At 43.0% G+C, this 15,075-nt stretch overlaps 2 protein-coding genes and 1 long non-coding RNA gene across 3 annotated transcripts; 1 reads left to right on the forward strand and 2 right to left on the reverse strand.

The window, feature by feature from the left end:
* Positions 1 to 215: 215 nt before the first annotated feature.
* On the reverse strand, positions 216 to 1,371 carry LOC117454221 (uncharacterized). The gene is made up of 2 exons (XR_011643883.1): positions 1,127 to 1,371; positions 216 to 882 (listed from the first exon to the last, which is right to left on the reverse strand). It is a non-coding gene; the product is annotated as an uncharacterized lncRNA (long non-coding RNA).
* A 1,188-nt stretch (positions 1,372 to 2,559) lies between these two features.
* Positions 2,560 to 9,679, reverse strand: LOC117453868 (transmembrane emp24 domain-containing protein 9). The gene is made up of 5 exons (XM_034092892.2): positions 9,510 to 9,679; positions 7,826 to 7,926; positions 7,575 to 7,700; positions 4,998 to 5,144; positions 2,560 to 4,014 (listed from the first exon to the last, which is right to left on the reverse strand). Exons 1-5 carry the CDS (start codon positions 9,655 to 9,657, stop codon positions 3,865 to 3,867), a joined length of 672 nt encoding a protein of 223 aa, XP_033948783.1. The 5' UTR covers positions 9,658 to 9,679; the 3' UTR covers positions 2,560 to 3,864.
* Positions 9,680 to 10,467: 788 nt separating this feature from the next.
* tmem216 (transmembrane protein 216) lies at positions 10,468 to 15,051 on the forward strand. The gene is made up of 5 exons (XM_034093422.2): positions 10,468 to 10,542; positions 12,120 to 12,133; positions 12,227 to 12,320; positions 13,521 to 13,613; positions 14,736 to 15,051. The coding sequence occupies exons 1-5, from the start codon at positions 10,533 to 10,535 to the stop codon at positions 14,939 to 14,941; spliced, it is 417 nt and encodes a 138-aa protein (XP_033949313.1). The 5' UTR covers positions 10,468 to 10,532; the 3' UTR covers positions 14,942 to 15,051.
* Positions 15,052 to 15,075: the final 24 nt, after the last annotated feature.

Genomic DNA, 15,075 nt, shown 5'->3' on the forward strand with positions numbered 1-15,075 from the left:
TATTTGTTTTAAATGGATGTTTTCAAAGTCAATGAATAATCGTATTTAATAATCGTGATATCAATTATTGACCAAAATAATCGTGATTATGATTGTTGCCATAATCGCACAGCCCTAGAAGACAGCACATTATATATCGACGACATACATGAAGCTTCTGGTATGTTGCAACTGACAAACGACATGAACAAGTGAAGACACAGTATAGCCATAACATACTTTAAATAACTTTTATTTATGTAATGTTGTTAGTGGTGTGTGTGCAGTGATGAGTGTGAAAACATGTAGTGTGGATCAGTATGTGTGAATAACACAAAAAAAGGATAAATCACTTTTCTTCCTCCTCCAGCTCTGCCTCAAAAATAGCTTTGTGAATAGCAAATCTGACTCGTGACCTCTTTGCTATCGACAGCCTTCTCATTGAAGGCAAGAGGCTCCGGAAAAAATACTCGTCCTCGTCGAAGGTGAGGTGGTTGCATGCACAGAGGACCGATGGCTGAGAGCAACCCGTTCTCAAAGGACGACATCTCCCTTCTCCTTCTCCCCCGGTCCTCAACATTCTCCTCCTCTTGTCATGCCTGCCCTGCCCCGGCTTGCTGGCTGGCTGACTGTCACCTAGCTGGCTCTCTTCCTCTGGCACCGGGCTGGGGAGTTGAGGGTCAGGAGTAGTACAGGGGGATGGAGGCAGGGTTTGCAGGGGGACAATGCTGGACGTCTCACGTTCAGTGATAAACGGGGTTAAAAAACCCATCACTGCCGTGAAACGCCAGGGCTTATATTCCCCTGACGACGCTGCCCCGCTTCTCTTGGCTTCTTTTTCCCTATTGTTCTCCCTCCTGAACCTGTCCCTCAGTGACTTCCACCTTGTCCTGCACCCTTCCTCTAATGAAATGAAATAATAAAGTTAATTTCTTGAATGAATTACTCCTCCATTAATGAAAACCAAATCCCTTTATCACTGTCATTTGCATAAAAGGTTTACATGTCACACTTTATATGATGAACATTTATAATAATGTCTATTGTATGCAACATTGCATGCTGGCTAAATACTTGCTATGCCTGCTAGCTGTCCATTCAAACGAAGCACACTGGATATAAACTCCCCACACAGGCGGACACCTACCCGTGTGACCCACTGTCTCTGCCACCTCCCTCCATGCCTGGTTCCTCCGGTGTGTATCCCGGTAGGTGAACATGGACTGGTCGTACAAACCCGGGTGATTCCCTACCGCTACAATTATTTTTTCCTCCATTCTTTGGAACATGAGGAAATGACCTGCGGTGTGGCTCTCCCAGCATTCACGCGGTTTGATTGGCTCGCGTTGGTATTCAGATGTACATCCACGGGATTTGATTGGCTGGCGCTTCCTTCGAAGCTTCAAAAGTTGAGCAATGTGAGCAAAGCGAAGCGACGGAAGCACGAGGCAGTTCGGCAAAGCGTGACGTCACCCATTCAAAGCGGATGGGAACGCGCGCCGCCGTGTGGACGGGAGTTTACTCCGACGTACTACCCACACATATATGAAGAATACATCAAACTAATGTGTTTTTTTTAAATATATTTATCCCAGAATATAATAATTAGACCACTGGAAATGAAAGGCAAACAGTTTGAGGTGGCTAACGGATTAATGTGTTAGTAATAATGTAGAGATTTGGCATAAAGAAACACGGAAGTGTCACGTTATGTTGTTTTGGTGCATTTCGTACGATTATCAAATAAATGTTATGAATAGTTTTGACTTTAAAAATACATAGGCTGTTGCATATTTTTTTCAGACTCACATGTTTAATTTAGAGATTTTACTGCTTTATTTTTATAGATTCAAAAAACCTTTATTTATCCAGGTAAAATCCCATTGAGATCAATGATCTCTTTTTCAAGAGAGACCTGCAGAGATAGATGTATTTGTACAGTGTAGTATTAACTTTATGGGTCTGTGTCAGGGGCGCCGCTTGCGAACAGGCAAGGCAGGCAACTGCTTGGGGCCCCCAAAGAAAGAAGGTCCACATCAACTACAACATGAAACACCCTCAAGGCGTCTCCATGCATGGCGCGCCGTAAAATGCTGCTTCTTATCTTAAAGGTGGGGAAGGTAATTTTGGAGAAGCCAGGTCGAGTGTGCTAGAATTTGAAAACACACAGCCATTAGGGCAGAAGAAATCGGCTACTTCCTTACAGAGCCCCTCCTCCAACACACACATGACCAATGAGGGCACGAGATAAGTTTGTGCCCCGATGGAAGGCTGACAGGCAGGTAGGCCATCCAGTTACGTTTCCAGTCGTTGCTTTTTACAGATGAAATTTGTTGTGGATTCTTTGTCAAAGCACTTCAGATATTCATTGCTATCGGGATGTTAAGAGCATTCCATGGAATAGAACAAAAAGTGTATCTTGAGTAGGTTTCTCAGACTTACCTACCCCACCTTTAAGTTTCATTGCCTCTGTCGAATGATCCGCCCTATAAAGAAAATAGTTACAGCATTTGAAAACCTCCCAGAGTGACATTAATAATGTTTAAATGAGGAATATTACAAGAAAGAAACAATCAGGCCTTTGAACAAATGTGACAAACTTTATTTTTGAGTGCAATTCCAGACAGATTTCACATGGACAAAAATCTCCCTAAAAATAAAACCAAAGCCCTCCTCCAAAATCTTTATTCTATCCCCGGAAAACATTTCTGAAAACTACCAGCAACATAAAACTCACACAAACCACCAGAGAGGAAGAAAACAAGGATGTCAATCTTGAAGGCTGAGGAGGGAAACACTTTTAGTATTTCTCAAAAACGTGTTTTAAATCTGAAAGATGGGGGGACGTTTCTTACTCCTCAGATTCAGAACGGAAGCTGAATGATTGAATGATTGTATTATAGGGTTAAAAGAAGTTCAAACACCTTGAGGTTAAGGTCATGTGATCAAAAATCGTTCTTTTCGAATAACTTCCGTTTTTGATGCAACGTCTGATGCGTTCACGTCAACGGTTTCCATCCCCAAAAGCTCGATTTTGGTCGAGAAACACCGTCGGTTTTAATCTGAATCAGACGGAGATCAAACCTGATATGTGGCAATGAGGCGCAAAAAAAAAAAAAGCTACGATCCAGCACGATTAAAAGCTCGTTTCACTACATGTGACGTCTGCCACTTCCTGCGTTCTCGCAGAAAAAACACGACAAGCGAGAAGATCAATCGTGAGGGGGAAGTCGCTCTGAAGTAACAGTACTGATCAGTTCAGTTGCAACATATCCACGTTACATTCCTGCCCAAAAATAGAAATGAAATGACTTGAATCCAGATTATAAATTTGCTTAAAATGGAATCTCTCGTTGGCCAGTAACACGTGACGCCGTCCTCGCGTCCTCGACTGCCGGGTTTAACTCTGACGAAAGAGAAGCAGAACTGAATAAATACAGTCGTCACATTTTGCCCTGATAGTCGACAGCAAGAACAACGGGAACAACAAAACCCAGTAATGATGATAATAATATTAATAATGTCTGCCTACGTAAAATCAGGGCTGCAATTATTTAAAATAAAATCACTTTTGAAAACCTTGTGCAGAATTGCTTTCATGTTTGGTTGTCTAGGTTACGTTTCTGCCTTTTTAGTGAAAGGTTATTCTGGGTATGAAATGTTTTGTGTGAAAGCAACTCCGTTGAAAGACGTCTACATAAATACATCGTATAATTATTAATATTATTATAATTATTATCTAAGGATGTTTTTTCGCGCAGCTGGAATTCCACCTGCGTCCCATCTTCTTCTCAGCACTTCTTCAATCAGTTGAGACAAACACACACACACACTTTCTCACACACACTTTCTCACACGCATACACACACACACACAGTCACAAGTCTACACCAGCTTCTTGGCCTCGAAGAAGCTCTTGAGGTGTCTCATCTGCCAGATGCCGATGGCCACGAGGATGAGGGTCTGGACGATGGACCACCAGAGGACGCGCTGGTTCGTGCTCTCACTCGTCTGCCGGAAACGCTCCTCGCGGTACTGAGGACACACACACAATATATTACACAGTATTCACGTGTTAAAAAACCCACTTTTCATATAAATTCTGTCAATTAAAGTTGGGGGAAATGTCAAACAAATCTTAGTCGATTAGAGAAAGACTTATTTCCATAACAAGCTTGAGATCTACCCTTCATATTTCCTCTTTTATGATCAATCTGAAGCTTCTGTGTTGATGAGCTGCCAACACGTCTAATAACTGAATAAAGTAAACCCTCTGGACAGCTGGGAGTTAGGCTGTTGGGTTTCTCAAAGCACGTTCAAGTATCAAGCATCATTGAGCTACATCTGATTGATTTTCTAACTGAACTAACGAGGCAATATACCTCTAGTGAGCAGCCCGGCCCTTCGTATATCTTTCTGTGCGTGGCCCTCTGTGACTTACTCCCACCTCTAGTATGTATAAGTAAGAATGTTAATGTAGTATTATGCGTAATAATCTAAAAATATTCACTTTCAATTGGAGTTCAAACGTCTTAAACAACTCCTGTCCCTCCTTCCGTGTCCCATGTTGGATGTCCCTTTAACTGCCATGCTTTAGTACTGGTACTGACTGTTGGGAAAGTCCTGAATGTCCTCTTCCAACGTGAGAGTAGCATGATAACAAAGGCATCCCAACTGCAGCTGTGAACATGACAGGATGTGAGATGACCTGGAAGAGCATCAGGACTGTTTGAGGCAGATGATAGCTATGTGATGAACATGATGACTCAGCCTCTATGGAGACAGACATCAAGCATGCTCATTTCTGACGTGGAGCTAATCTGACGTAAACATTGAATACTGCTTTCTATTCCTCCATCTTGTGACTGTGTGCCTCCCTCTCTAGGATATCAGCAAGTGAAGGACACTGCTCAGGAACTAGCTGGTGCTCTGTATGTGATGCTGCTTCCTTTCTGGAGAGGATCACAGACACATGGATCCTGAGGTTGAAGCTCAAGTGAGATTTTCCTAACACTGACCCTCTGGTAGTTCTGCTCCTTCTGGATCTGGTCCACCTGCTCCACCAGCTGTCTGACTCTCAGCTGCAGCTCCGTCAGCTTGTCCTTCGCAGCGATCTCAGCGTAGTTGTTGGCGTGTTCCCCGACCTGGATGTCCAGATGAACCCTCTGCAACACAACGGGCAGTTAGAGAGGGGCAGCAAGGAGTCGCACAACTCACGGTTCGGTCTGCTGCAGGTCTAACAGCACCAGCCTCAGGACCGTCTCACCCCAGGTCTAACAGCACCAGCCTCAGGACCGCCTCACCCCAGGTCTAACAGCACCAGCCTCAGGACCGTCTCACCCCAGGTCTAACAGCACCAGCCTCAGGACCGTCTCACCCCAGGTCTAACAGCACCAGCCTCAGGACCGCCTCACCCCAGGTCTAACAGCACCAGCCTCAGGACCGTCTCACCCCAGGTCTAACAGCACCAGCCTCAGGACCGTCTCACCCCAGGTCTAACAGCACCAGCCTCAGGACCGCCTCACCCCAGGTCTAACAGCACCAGCCTCAGGACCGCCTCACCCCAGGTCTAACAGCACCAGCCTCAGGACCGTCTCACCCCAGGTCTAACAGCACCAGCCTCAGGACCGTCTCACCCCAGGTCTAACAGCACCAGCCTCAGGACCGTCTCACCCCAGGTCTAACAGCACCAGCCTCAGGACCGTCTCACCCCAGGTCTAACAGCACCAGCCTCAGGACCGTCTCACCCCAGGTCTAACAGCACCAGCCTCAGGACCGTCTCACCCCAGGTCTAACAGCACCAGCATCAGGACCGTCTCACCCCAGGTCTAACAGCACCAGCCTCAGGACCGCCTCACCCCAGGTCTAACAGCACCAGCCTCAGGACCGTCTCACCCCAGGTCTAACAGCACCAGCCTCAGGACCGTCTCACCCCACGGGCCATACGACCTAAGACCTGAGCTGTTGAAACAACATCCATAACATCTGTTCACAACTTACTAATTATTTATCTAATATATCATATTCCAATTACTTGTAGACTCTACTTGCACTATTTCTATTCTAGTTTATTTGTAATTACTTGCAATATTTTTAACGGTTTTATTGTGTTGCACTGTTGTTCTTGAGTAAAAGTAGAAGTACCAGAGTGCAGGAATACTCTGTTACAGTAAAAGTCCTGCATTCAAAATGTTCCTCAAGTGAAAGTAGAAAAGTATTCTCATCTAAATATAGTGAAAGACAGTAAAAGTAGAAGTACTCAGATCTTGTACTTGAGTAAAGGTAGAAGTACTCAGATATTGTACTTGAGTAAAAGTAGAAGTACTCAGATCTTGTACTTGAGTAAAAGTAGAAGTACCAGAGTGTAGGAATACTCTGTCACAGTAAAAGTCCTGCATTCAAAATGTTCCTCAAGTGAAAGTAGAAAAGTATTCTCATCTAAATATAGTGAAAGACAGTGAAAGTAGTCGTTGTGCAGATTGGTCCATTTCAGAATAATATATATGATGTGTTTTATAATGATTGATCATGAAAGTGTTCTCAAAGCTGGTGAAGGTGCAGCTAGTCTGAAGTACTTTGTAGACTGCAGGGTAGCTGGTGGAGGTGCAGCTAGTCTGAAGTACTTTGTAGACTGCAGGGTAGCTGGTGAAGGTGCAGCTAGTCTGAAGTACTTTGTAGACTGCAGGGTAGCTGGTGGAGGTGCAGCTAGTCTGAAGTACTTTGTAGACTGCAGGGTAGCTGGTGAAGGTGCAGCTAGTCTGAAGTACTTTGTAGACTGCAGGGTAGCTGGTGGAGGTGCAGCTAGTCTGAAGTACTTTGTAGACTGCAGGGTAGCTGGTGAAGGTGCAGCTAGTCTGAAGTACTTTGTAGACTGCAGGGTAGCTGGTGAAGGAGCAGCTAGTCTGAAGTACTTTGTAGACTGCAGGGTAGCTGGTGAAGGTGCAGCTAGTCTGAAGTACTTTGTAGACTGCAGGGTAGCTGGTGAAGGTGCAGCTAGTCTGAAGTACTTTGTAGACTGCAGGGTAGCTGGTGAAGGTGCAGCTAGTCTGAAGTACTTTGTAGACTGCAGGGTAGCTGGTGAAGGTGCAGCTAGTCTGAAGTACTTTGTAGACTGCAGGGTAGCTGGTGAAGGTGCAGCTAGTCTGAAGTACTTTGTAGACTGCAGGGTAGCTGGTGAAGGTGCAGCTAGTCTGAAGTACTTTGTAGACTGCAGGGTAGCTGGTGAAGGTGCAGCTAGTCTGAAGTACTTTGTAGACTGCAGGGTAGCTGGTGAAGGTGCAGCTAGTCTGAAGTACTTTGTAGACTGCAGGGTAGCTGGTGGATTTACTCCAGGTGGAACTAAAGTCTGATTCAACACTTGGTTAGATTTCACATCATTCATCCACATCTGAGAAGTAACTAAAGGTATTAAATACATGTGGTGGAGTAGAAGTACACCATGTACCTCTGAACTGGAGTGTAGTAGAAGTACTAAGTAGCATAACATGGAAATACTCAAGCCTGTGACCGGTGAACTTTTTCATTGATATATCTATAGCTCTGTCTAAATGACAATATATTATACTATATTTAAATCAGCTCCGGAGTGTCCTCACCAGCATGCCCCCGGCGAACAGAGCGAACTTGGAGGAGTTGGAGTGAAGGCAGATCTGATGCTCTCCAGGTGTGTGAGAGGTGAAGGTGAAGCGGCCCTCTGAGCCGTACTGCCGCGACAGGATCACCTGCAACACACACACACACACACGGAGAGACACACACACACACGGAGAGACACACACACAATACAGTTACCACTAAAAGACATATTGTGAGATATGAGATATGTTTCTAACATTATGTTTGTCACCTTGTCGTCGGGATCTTTGACCTCCACGAACATCCCGAGGCCCTGCGTGGCCGGAAGGTACTCCTCCCGCTGTTTGTCGTACAGCTGAGTGCGGTAGTTACCTGGAAACACGGAGAATACTTCACTGAAGCACAGAGAGGCCTGCGGTTCATGGAGGTTCCCTATCATACTGTTGTTCATCACTATATCACAGGTCTCAGATATATCCAGAGCCTGTCTCTGATTGGCTGAAATCCCAAACAGATCATTGCAGCATTACCCATAATCCCCTCTGTTTCAGCCCTGTTTCCAAAGTGCTGATAAAGTGGCCAAAATCTGATCAGCTCATTTTCAGACAGGTACAAATCCAGGGAACAGGAATAAGTAGAAGCATACTAAAACTTCTTAAACTTAACTTAAAAAAGGGAACATGTAACATGAGGTCGCACCAGGTGACGACATTAATAGTATGTAGGAATAAAAAAAAGTGTATATTGCAAATGGCATCTCTTCAACAGTAGTGTAACTGTCTCAGTGGAGGGGCAGAAACATATTCCCTTTTTACAGTTCACATATATTATACTGTGGAGTGTTTAATTGTACATTCTGCCTTATCTTAGCCAAGTGTATATATTATAAGGGTAAGTGTACTCAGTGGTATACAAAGTGAAACAGCTGTGTCATGGTTTGGCCCGTTTGTACATTTTTCAATAACAAATATGCACTTTCTTTTACAATGTTTTATGCGCATGTATATATACGGAAAGTTAGGGGATACAAAGTGCTTTTAAGAGCCACACAAATAAATGAGAATCTTGTTTTTTGTTACATTGTATTGGCCAAGTTGAAACATATGTTACTTAAATAACTTCTACTCTTTCTTTGCCGTCATTGCGCAGACTCCATTTGAAATAAAAAGTACACCCAAGATAATCAAGCAACTTGTTAAAGTGCTTTCATTTGAACAGCTGTTGCTTTATTTGCACACACAGGTGAACTGCGGTTGGTCACTTATAACCTTGTCTTCACCAGAAGAGTTGACACGAGGGCTTTGCAACATGTTTTTGTGACATTAAGCTAGATATAGTTTTACATTTTTAATATACTAATAGTGTTAGGGTTACCTACTCAGTCAATGAATCCATTTTACTTACAATTATTTGTCAGAATTCTCATTGTGTAAGTATTTTTGAAAGCACCAATAGTCTAACCTGCAATACTGATGGAGTTATTTAATACAAATGCTCTTAGTGTTGTACTTTCTTAACATCTCCCAGGCAGCCCTTGTTGACTTTGTGAAACATGACTCCAACATATTGAACTCTTGTTCTAAAAATGAGTTTCATTCGTTTTTGAAATGGTGATTAAATATAAAATTCCTTACATGATGATTAGGGTGTGTCCAGAGAAGTACAAACTGAATATTTAGCTACATAAACAAAGATGTAGCTACGGAAATGTGACTTAAAATGCTGCTTCAATCAAGATTAAACTCGGGAGGTAAGATGCAAGTATAAAAGTAGTGTTTAATGTCTGCTTAACTAATGTGAGTGACTATGTGTGTCCAAATACTGAGCTGTAAATCAACACATCAGCACTACAGGTCCGTGTGTGAACTCAGTTAGCCGATTAGCTAATATTAGCTCAAGTTGGTGAGCTAGTTAGCATTAGCACATTAGCCGGTTGACTTCCTCTCCTCACTCACCGATAATCATCGTCTCGTCCGGGATCTCCTCGATGAAGCATTTCTTCTCGGTCTCTCCGATGTGGAAGTACAAAGAGGAGACGATGCTGTAGAAAACGTTCAGGAGTAAAACCGACAACACACACGACCGCATCCTGACAGACACCATCACAGCAGAGAGAGAAAGAGACTGCGCATGCGCGGACACAGCAGTGCCACGTAAACCCTCGTTTAAGTCTGGCCAATCAGCGCGCCGTATGGGCGTGCTGGGTGTTGTAGTTTTCTGTGCATTGGGACATATGAGAACAGAACAACTAATTCACACAGGAGGAAGACACGAGATGGATTGCACGTGGAATCAAATAACATAAGCCAAACATATAAATAAATACACACTTTTTTGAGGAATTGAAAGTAAATTTGTTATAAATGTTGTCGTATACAAGGCTACCAAGCAAAGTATGGTGGTCGACTCAATAGCAATGCGTTAAAAAGGTAAAGGTACAAATTTACCAACAAATCTTTACAGCAAGATCGTTGTGCGTTCATAGTTAAATTATATTATGGTGGCATTGAGGTCTAAGCATTTGGTGTTACATGTGGGGGGGGGGGGCAGGAGTAACATGTTATGTCTTCAGGTATTCTAAAATGTACTTTAAATGTAGATGATATATCTATGTTAAATCATGTTGATTGTGTTGGTATACGCACAGCATGGATGAGCTACTTAATGCAAGTATGAAGAATAGTATGAGTGATTGAACATAGATAAGGTAAAATAAAAAAATTACTGAGCCAACACATCTATCTATCTATCTATCTATCTATCTATCTATCTATCTATCTATCTATCTATCTATCTATCTATCTATCTATCTATCTATCTATCTATCTATCTATCTATCTATCTGTCTATCTATATCTATCTATATCTAGTAGTCCCACATGCAGCCTGTAAGGGGCAGTAAAGCAAAACTGCTGCGGGTTGAACCTAACCCCGAAGAAGGGGCTCTTCCGCCCAAGCTGTTTCCATGGCAATCGAACATGGCGCCGGGTGAGTCACACTCTTTGTGCCAAAACACATTTATACATTAAATACAAATAATAACTAGTATATTGAACTAAGGTTATTTACTACTTTAACGGTTTGTTGTTAAGCTTACCTTGCGGCAGAAACAGGAGAGAAAAAGTCCCCTTGTTATTGTCAGCTGTTAGAAGTTAGCATGTTAGCTTGTGATTTAATCAGACTTCTTTATAATTATAGTCTATATAACTTATACACAGAGATGGAAGAAGTACTCAGATGTTGTACTTGAGTAAAAGTAGAAGTACTCAGATCATGTACTTGAGTAAAAGCAGAAGTACTCAGGTCTTGTACTTGAGTAAAGTAGAAGTACTCTGATGTTGTACTTGAGTGAAAGTAGAAGTACTCTGATGTTCTTTAGTCAAAGTAGAAGTACTCAGATCTTGTACTTGAGTAAAAGTAGAAGTACTCTGATGTTGTACTTGAGTAAAAGTAGAAGTACTCTGATGTTGTACTTGAGTGAAAGTAGAAGTACTCTGATGTTGTACTTGAGTGAAAGTAGAAGTACTCAGATCTTGTACTTGAGTAAAAGTAGAAGTACCAGAGAGTAGGAATACTCTGTTACAGTAAAAGTCCTGCATTCAAAATGTTCCTCAAGTGAAAGTAGAAAAGTATTCTCATCAGAATATAGTGAAAGACAGTGAAAGTAGTCGTTGTGCAGATTGGTCCATTTCAGAATAATATATATGATATGTTTTATAATGATTGATCATGGAAGTGTTCTCAAAGCTGGTGAAGGTGCAGCTAGTCTGAAGTACTTTGTAGACTGCAGGGTAGCTGGTGAAGGTGCAGCTAGTCTGAAGTACTTTGTAGACTGCAGGGTAGCTGGTGAAGGTGCTGCTAGTCTGAATGGCTTTGTAGTCTGCAGGGTAGCTGGTGAAGGTGCAGCTAGTCTGAAGTACTTTGTAGACTGCAGGGTAGCTGGTGAAGGTGCAGCTAGTCTGAAGTACTTTGTAGACTGCAGGGTAGCTGGTGAAGGTGCAGCTAGTCTGAAGTACTTTGTAGACTGCAGGGTAGCTGTGGATTTACTCCAGGTGGAACTACAGTCTGATTCAAACACTTGATTAGATTTCACATCATTCATCCACATCTGTGAAGTAACTAAAGGGATTAGATACATGTAGTGGAGTACAAGTACACCATGTACCTCCTAAATGTACCTTTAGTGGAGGAGAAGTACTAAGTAGCATAACATTGAATTACTCAAGTAAAGTACAAGTACCTCAAAGGAGTATCGAGGAACACACACTATAACATATACAGAATTCATTTGAATACTCTCCAATATAAACCAATCTACTAAAGGGTCAGAGACATATATATTATATATATATATACATAGTATTATGCATTTGAATACACCTTTAGATCAGAATGACAATACTTCATATATCCCAGGGAGTAATTGGGTTTTCTTGACCGTTGCACCATATATATATATATATATTAAAATAAAACAATCATGTTTATATAAAAATAAGAAGTGAATGAGCACATTGTACAACTTATAACCGCTATTAATCATCATGGTATCTTCTTCTCTGCAGGGAGCCAACCAATTGTATCCTTCTCATGAAATTGATGCACACACCAATCTGTTTAAGTGTGTGTGTTTCCTACTCTCCTCTGTTGTCCTTGACTCCTTCTCCCTCAGCTGTCGTCCACTCCTCTGCAGGTCCTCCTCTACCTGAACATCTGGTACTTCGCTGCCTTCTACCTGGCAGAGATCCTGATGTTCGTCTATAAAGGTCTGTCAGAACATGTCCCGCGTCTGAAAACCCGTTACTGTGCGATGAGGCGAACCTCGTGAAGAAGACACTGGAATGCTCTGAAGCCGAGAGGTTTTATTAGAGCAGCGCCATCTGCTGGGGAGACCTTCACATTACACTTCATCGTTATGTGTACCACTGCACCGATGAATAACAAAATGAAGCTTCAAGTATGAGGAACATTTCCGTTTTTATTCATTAAAGTGAATCAACAATGATCAGGAAACCAAAGTGCATACTTGAGAGTACATTGTACAAAGTTTAGACACAGCAAAGTGTATATAATATAATACAAAAAACGTCCCAGAGATTCAGGATTTGGTCACATTTTATTCCCTTTAAAAGGTTCCCATCCCTATTATACTGTTTTCATCACTATATCTCAGATATATCCAGAGCCTGTCTCTGATTGGCTGAAACACCAAACACATCATTGCAGCATTACCCATAATCCCCTCTGTTTCAGCCCTGTTTCCAAAGAGCTGATTCTCTGTCTGTTACTTTAGATGAAGATAAGGAGCCCCTCCCCACGCCCCTCTGAGAGACATTTGGTTACAAAGAACTCAATGGAGCTCTAGAGGAGATTCAGGTGATAGGGAGAGGGGGGGGGGGGGTTACCTTGTTGCTGATTGGCTAATGGTTACGCAAGACAACACATCGTTATGACATCATCAAGTGACCAAAATCTGATCAGCTCATTTTCAGACAGGTTTTTATATAAATGGATCAAAAAGAGAGAGAAACTTTGTTCCTGAAACGTTCAGAGTCTCTTTCCACAGAGGGGACACATGTTGATGAAGAAGAGGGGACACATGTTGATGTAGAAGAGACATGAAGAAGAGTGGACACATGTTGATGTAGAAGAGACATGGAGAAGAGTGGACACATGTTGATGTAGAAGAGACATGAAGAAGAGGGGACACATGTTGATGTAGAAGAGACATGGAGAAGAGGGGACACATGTTGATGTAGAAGAGACACGTGTTGATGTAGGAGAATCAACAATGGTCAGGAAAACAAAGTGCATACTGAGAGTACATTGTATAAAGTTTACATTATACAAAAAAGTCCCAGAGAGTCAGGATTTTATCTCCTTAAAATCTAATGTTTCTACTTCCTCCGCCTTGAACTAATGTTTATTTGCTGATATTCATACATATGTCTTGTTCCTGTGTGTAGGGATTATTCTGCCCTACCCGTCTGATAACCTGGTTCTGGACGTGGTGCTGCTGCTGCTCTTCCTCGGCCTGGAGGACTCTCAGGATCTTTACGGTGAAACATAATAATAATCTAACTGTACCTGAACTACCTTTAAATAAGGATGCATATTATTATTACATTTCCACAGATCTGCATGCTCTGCTCTTTGCTGCCACCACGTGGGCAAACGCAATATGACACTCACACAACTCCAGATAGAGTGCTAGGATGTTGTATTTATCTAGTGGACCCTTAAGGCATCTCCCTGGTTCCCTCCTTGAAAAGCCAATCAGATCTTTCCATTGGATTTAGGAATATTGTGGAAAATAATCTCTTTGGCAAACACACTTGCATTTCACAGGATAATCTCCACATATTAACACCACCTTGTGATTCTTTAAGTAAAAAGCCAGAAATAGGCTCTAAAGGAACTACAGCATGGTCACATGACTTCAAGTCACCACCGCTAAGCTAAAGGTGGCTAATGTTGGGCTATAAAGGAACTACAGCACGGTCACATGACTTCAAGTCACCACCGCTAAGCTAAAGGTGGCTAATGTTGGGCTATAAAGGAACTACAACACGGTCACATGACTTCAAGTCACCACCGCTAAGCTAAAGGTGGCTAATGTTGGGCTATAAAGGAACTACAGCACGGTCACATGACTTCACGTCACCACCGCTAAGCTAAAGGCGGCTAATGTTGGGCTATAAAGGAACTACAGCACGGTCACATGACTTCAAGTCACCACCGCTAAGCTAAAGGTGGCTAATGTTAGGCTATAAAGGAACTACAGCACGGTCACCACCGCTAAGCTAAAGGTGGCTAATGTTGGGCTATAAAGGAACTACAGCACGGTCACATGACTTCAAGTCACCACCGCTAAGCTAAAGGTGGCTAATGTTGGGCTATAAAGGAACTACAGCACGGTCACATGACTTCAAGTCACCACCGCTAAGCTAAAGGTGGCTAATGTTGGGCTATAAAGGAACTACAGCACGGTCACATGACTTCAAGTCACCACCGCTAAGCTAAAGGTGGCTAATGTTGGGCTATAAAGGAACTACAGCACGGTCACATGACTTCACGTCACCACCGCTAAGCTAAAGGTGGCTAATGTTGGGCTATAAAGGAACTACAGCACGGTCACATGACTTCACGTCACCACCGCTAAGCTTTCAAGGTGTTTTCAGGGTGGAAGGGGAACCTGTGTGAGCGCTCTCTGGCCTTGTGTGCGTCGCTCTTCATCCTGTTGCCCTGCACGGCGCTGGCTGTTTACTTCCTGCTGCTCCAGACCTTCGTCCTGCGGCTGGAGTTCATCCTCGGCGCCGTGCTGCTACTCTTCTACGCCCTGGAGTTGCTGCTGGGACTCCTCTCCTTATCGTCCTTCTCCAGGTGAACTGATCATGTCGGGTCGGGTTGGGGGGGGGTCTCAGTATATAAAAAAAGTATTTCAATTAATCTCAGGCCCTTCCTTCCTGCAGTGGTCAGACTATATAACAGGGGTGTCCAAACTACGGCCCTCATCAGGAT

The sequence above is a fragment of the Pseudochaenichthys georgianus genome, chromosome 10 (assembly GCF_902827115.2).
Source record: "Pseudochaenichthys georgianus chromosome 10, fPseGeo1.2, whole genome shotgun sequence".
NCBI lineage: Eukaryota > Metazoa > Chordata > Actinopteri > Perciformes > Channichthyidae > Pseudochaenichthys > Pseudochaenichthys georgianus.

What these genes read in the sequence shown, in the direction of transcription:
- LOC117453868 (XM_034092892.2), bottom strand. Translation starts at nt 9,657, where the DNA reads ATGGTGTCTGTCAGGATGCGGTCGTGTGTGTTGTCGGTTTTACTCCTG. An exon ending in TGTTCGCCGGGGGCATGCTG is followed by an intron (nt 5,145 to 7,574) that starts GTGAGGACACTC and finishes GTTGTGTTGCAG; the next exon opens with AGGGTTCATCTGGACATCCA. An exon ending in AGGAGCAGAACTACCAGAGG is followed by an intron (nt 4,015 to 4,997) that starts GTCAGTGTTAGG and finishes GTGTGTCCTCAG; the next exon opens with TACCGCGAGGAGCGTTTCCG.
- tmem216 (XM_034093422.2), top strand. An exon ending in CCTGATGTTCGTCTATAAAG is followed by an intron (nt 12,321 to 13,520) that starts GTCTGTCAGAAC and finishes TCCTGTGTGTAG; the next exon opens with GGATTATTCTGCCCTACCCG. An exon ending in GGACTCTCAGGATCTTTACG is followed by an intron (nt 13,614 to 14,735) that starts GTGAAACATAAT and finishes AGGTGTTTTCAG; the next exon opens with GGTGGAAGGGGAACCTGTGT.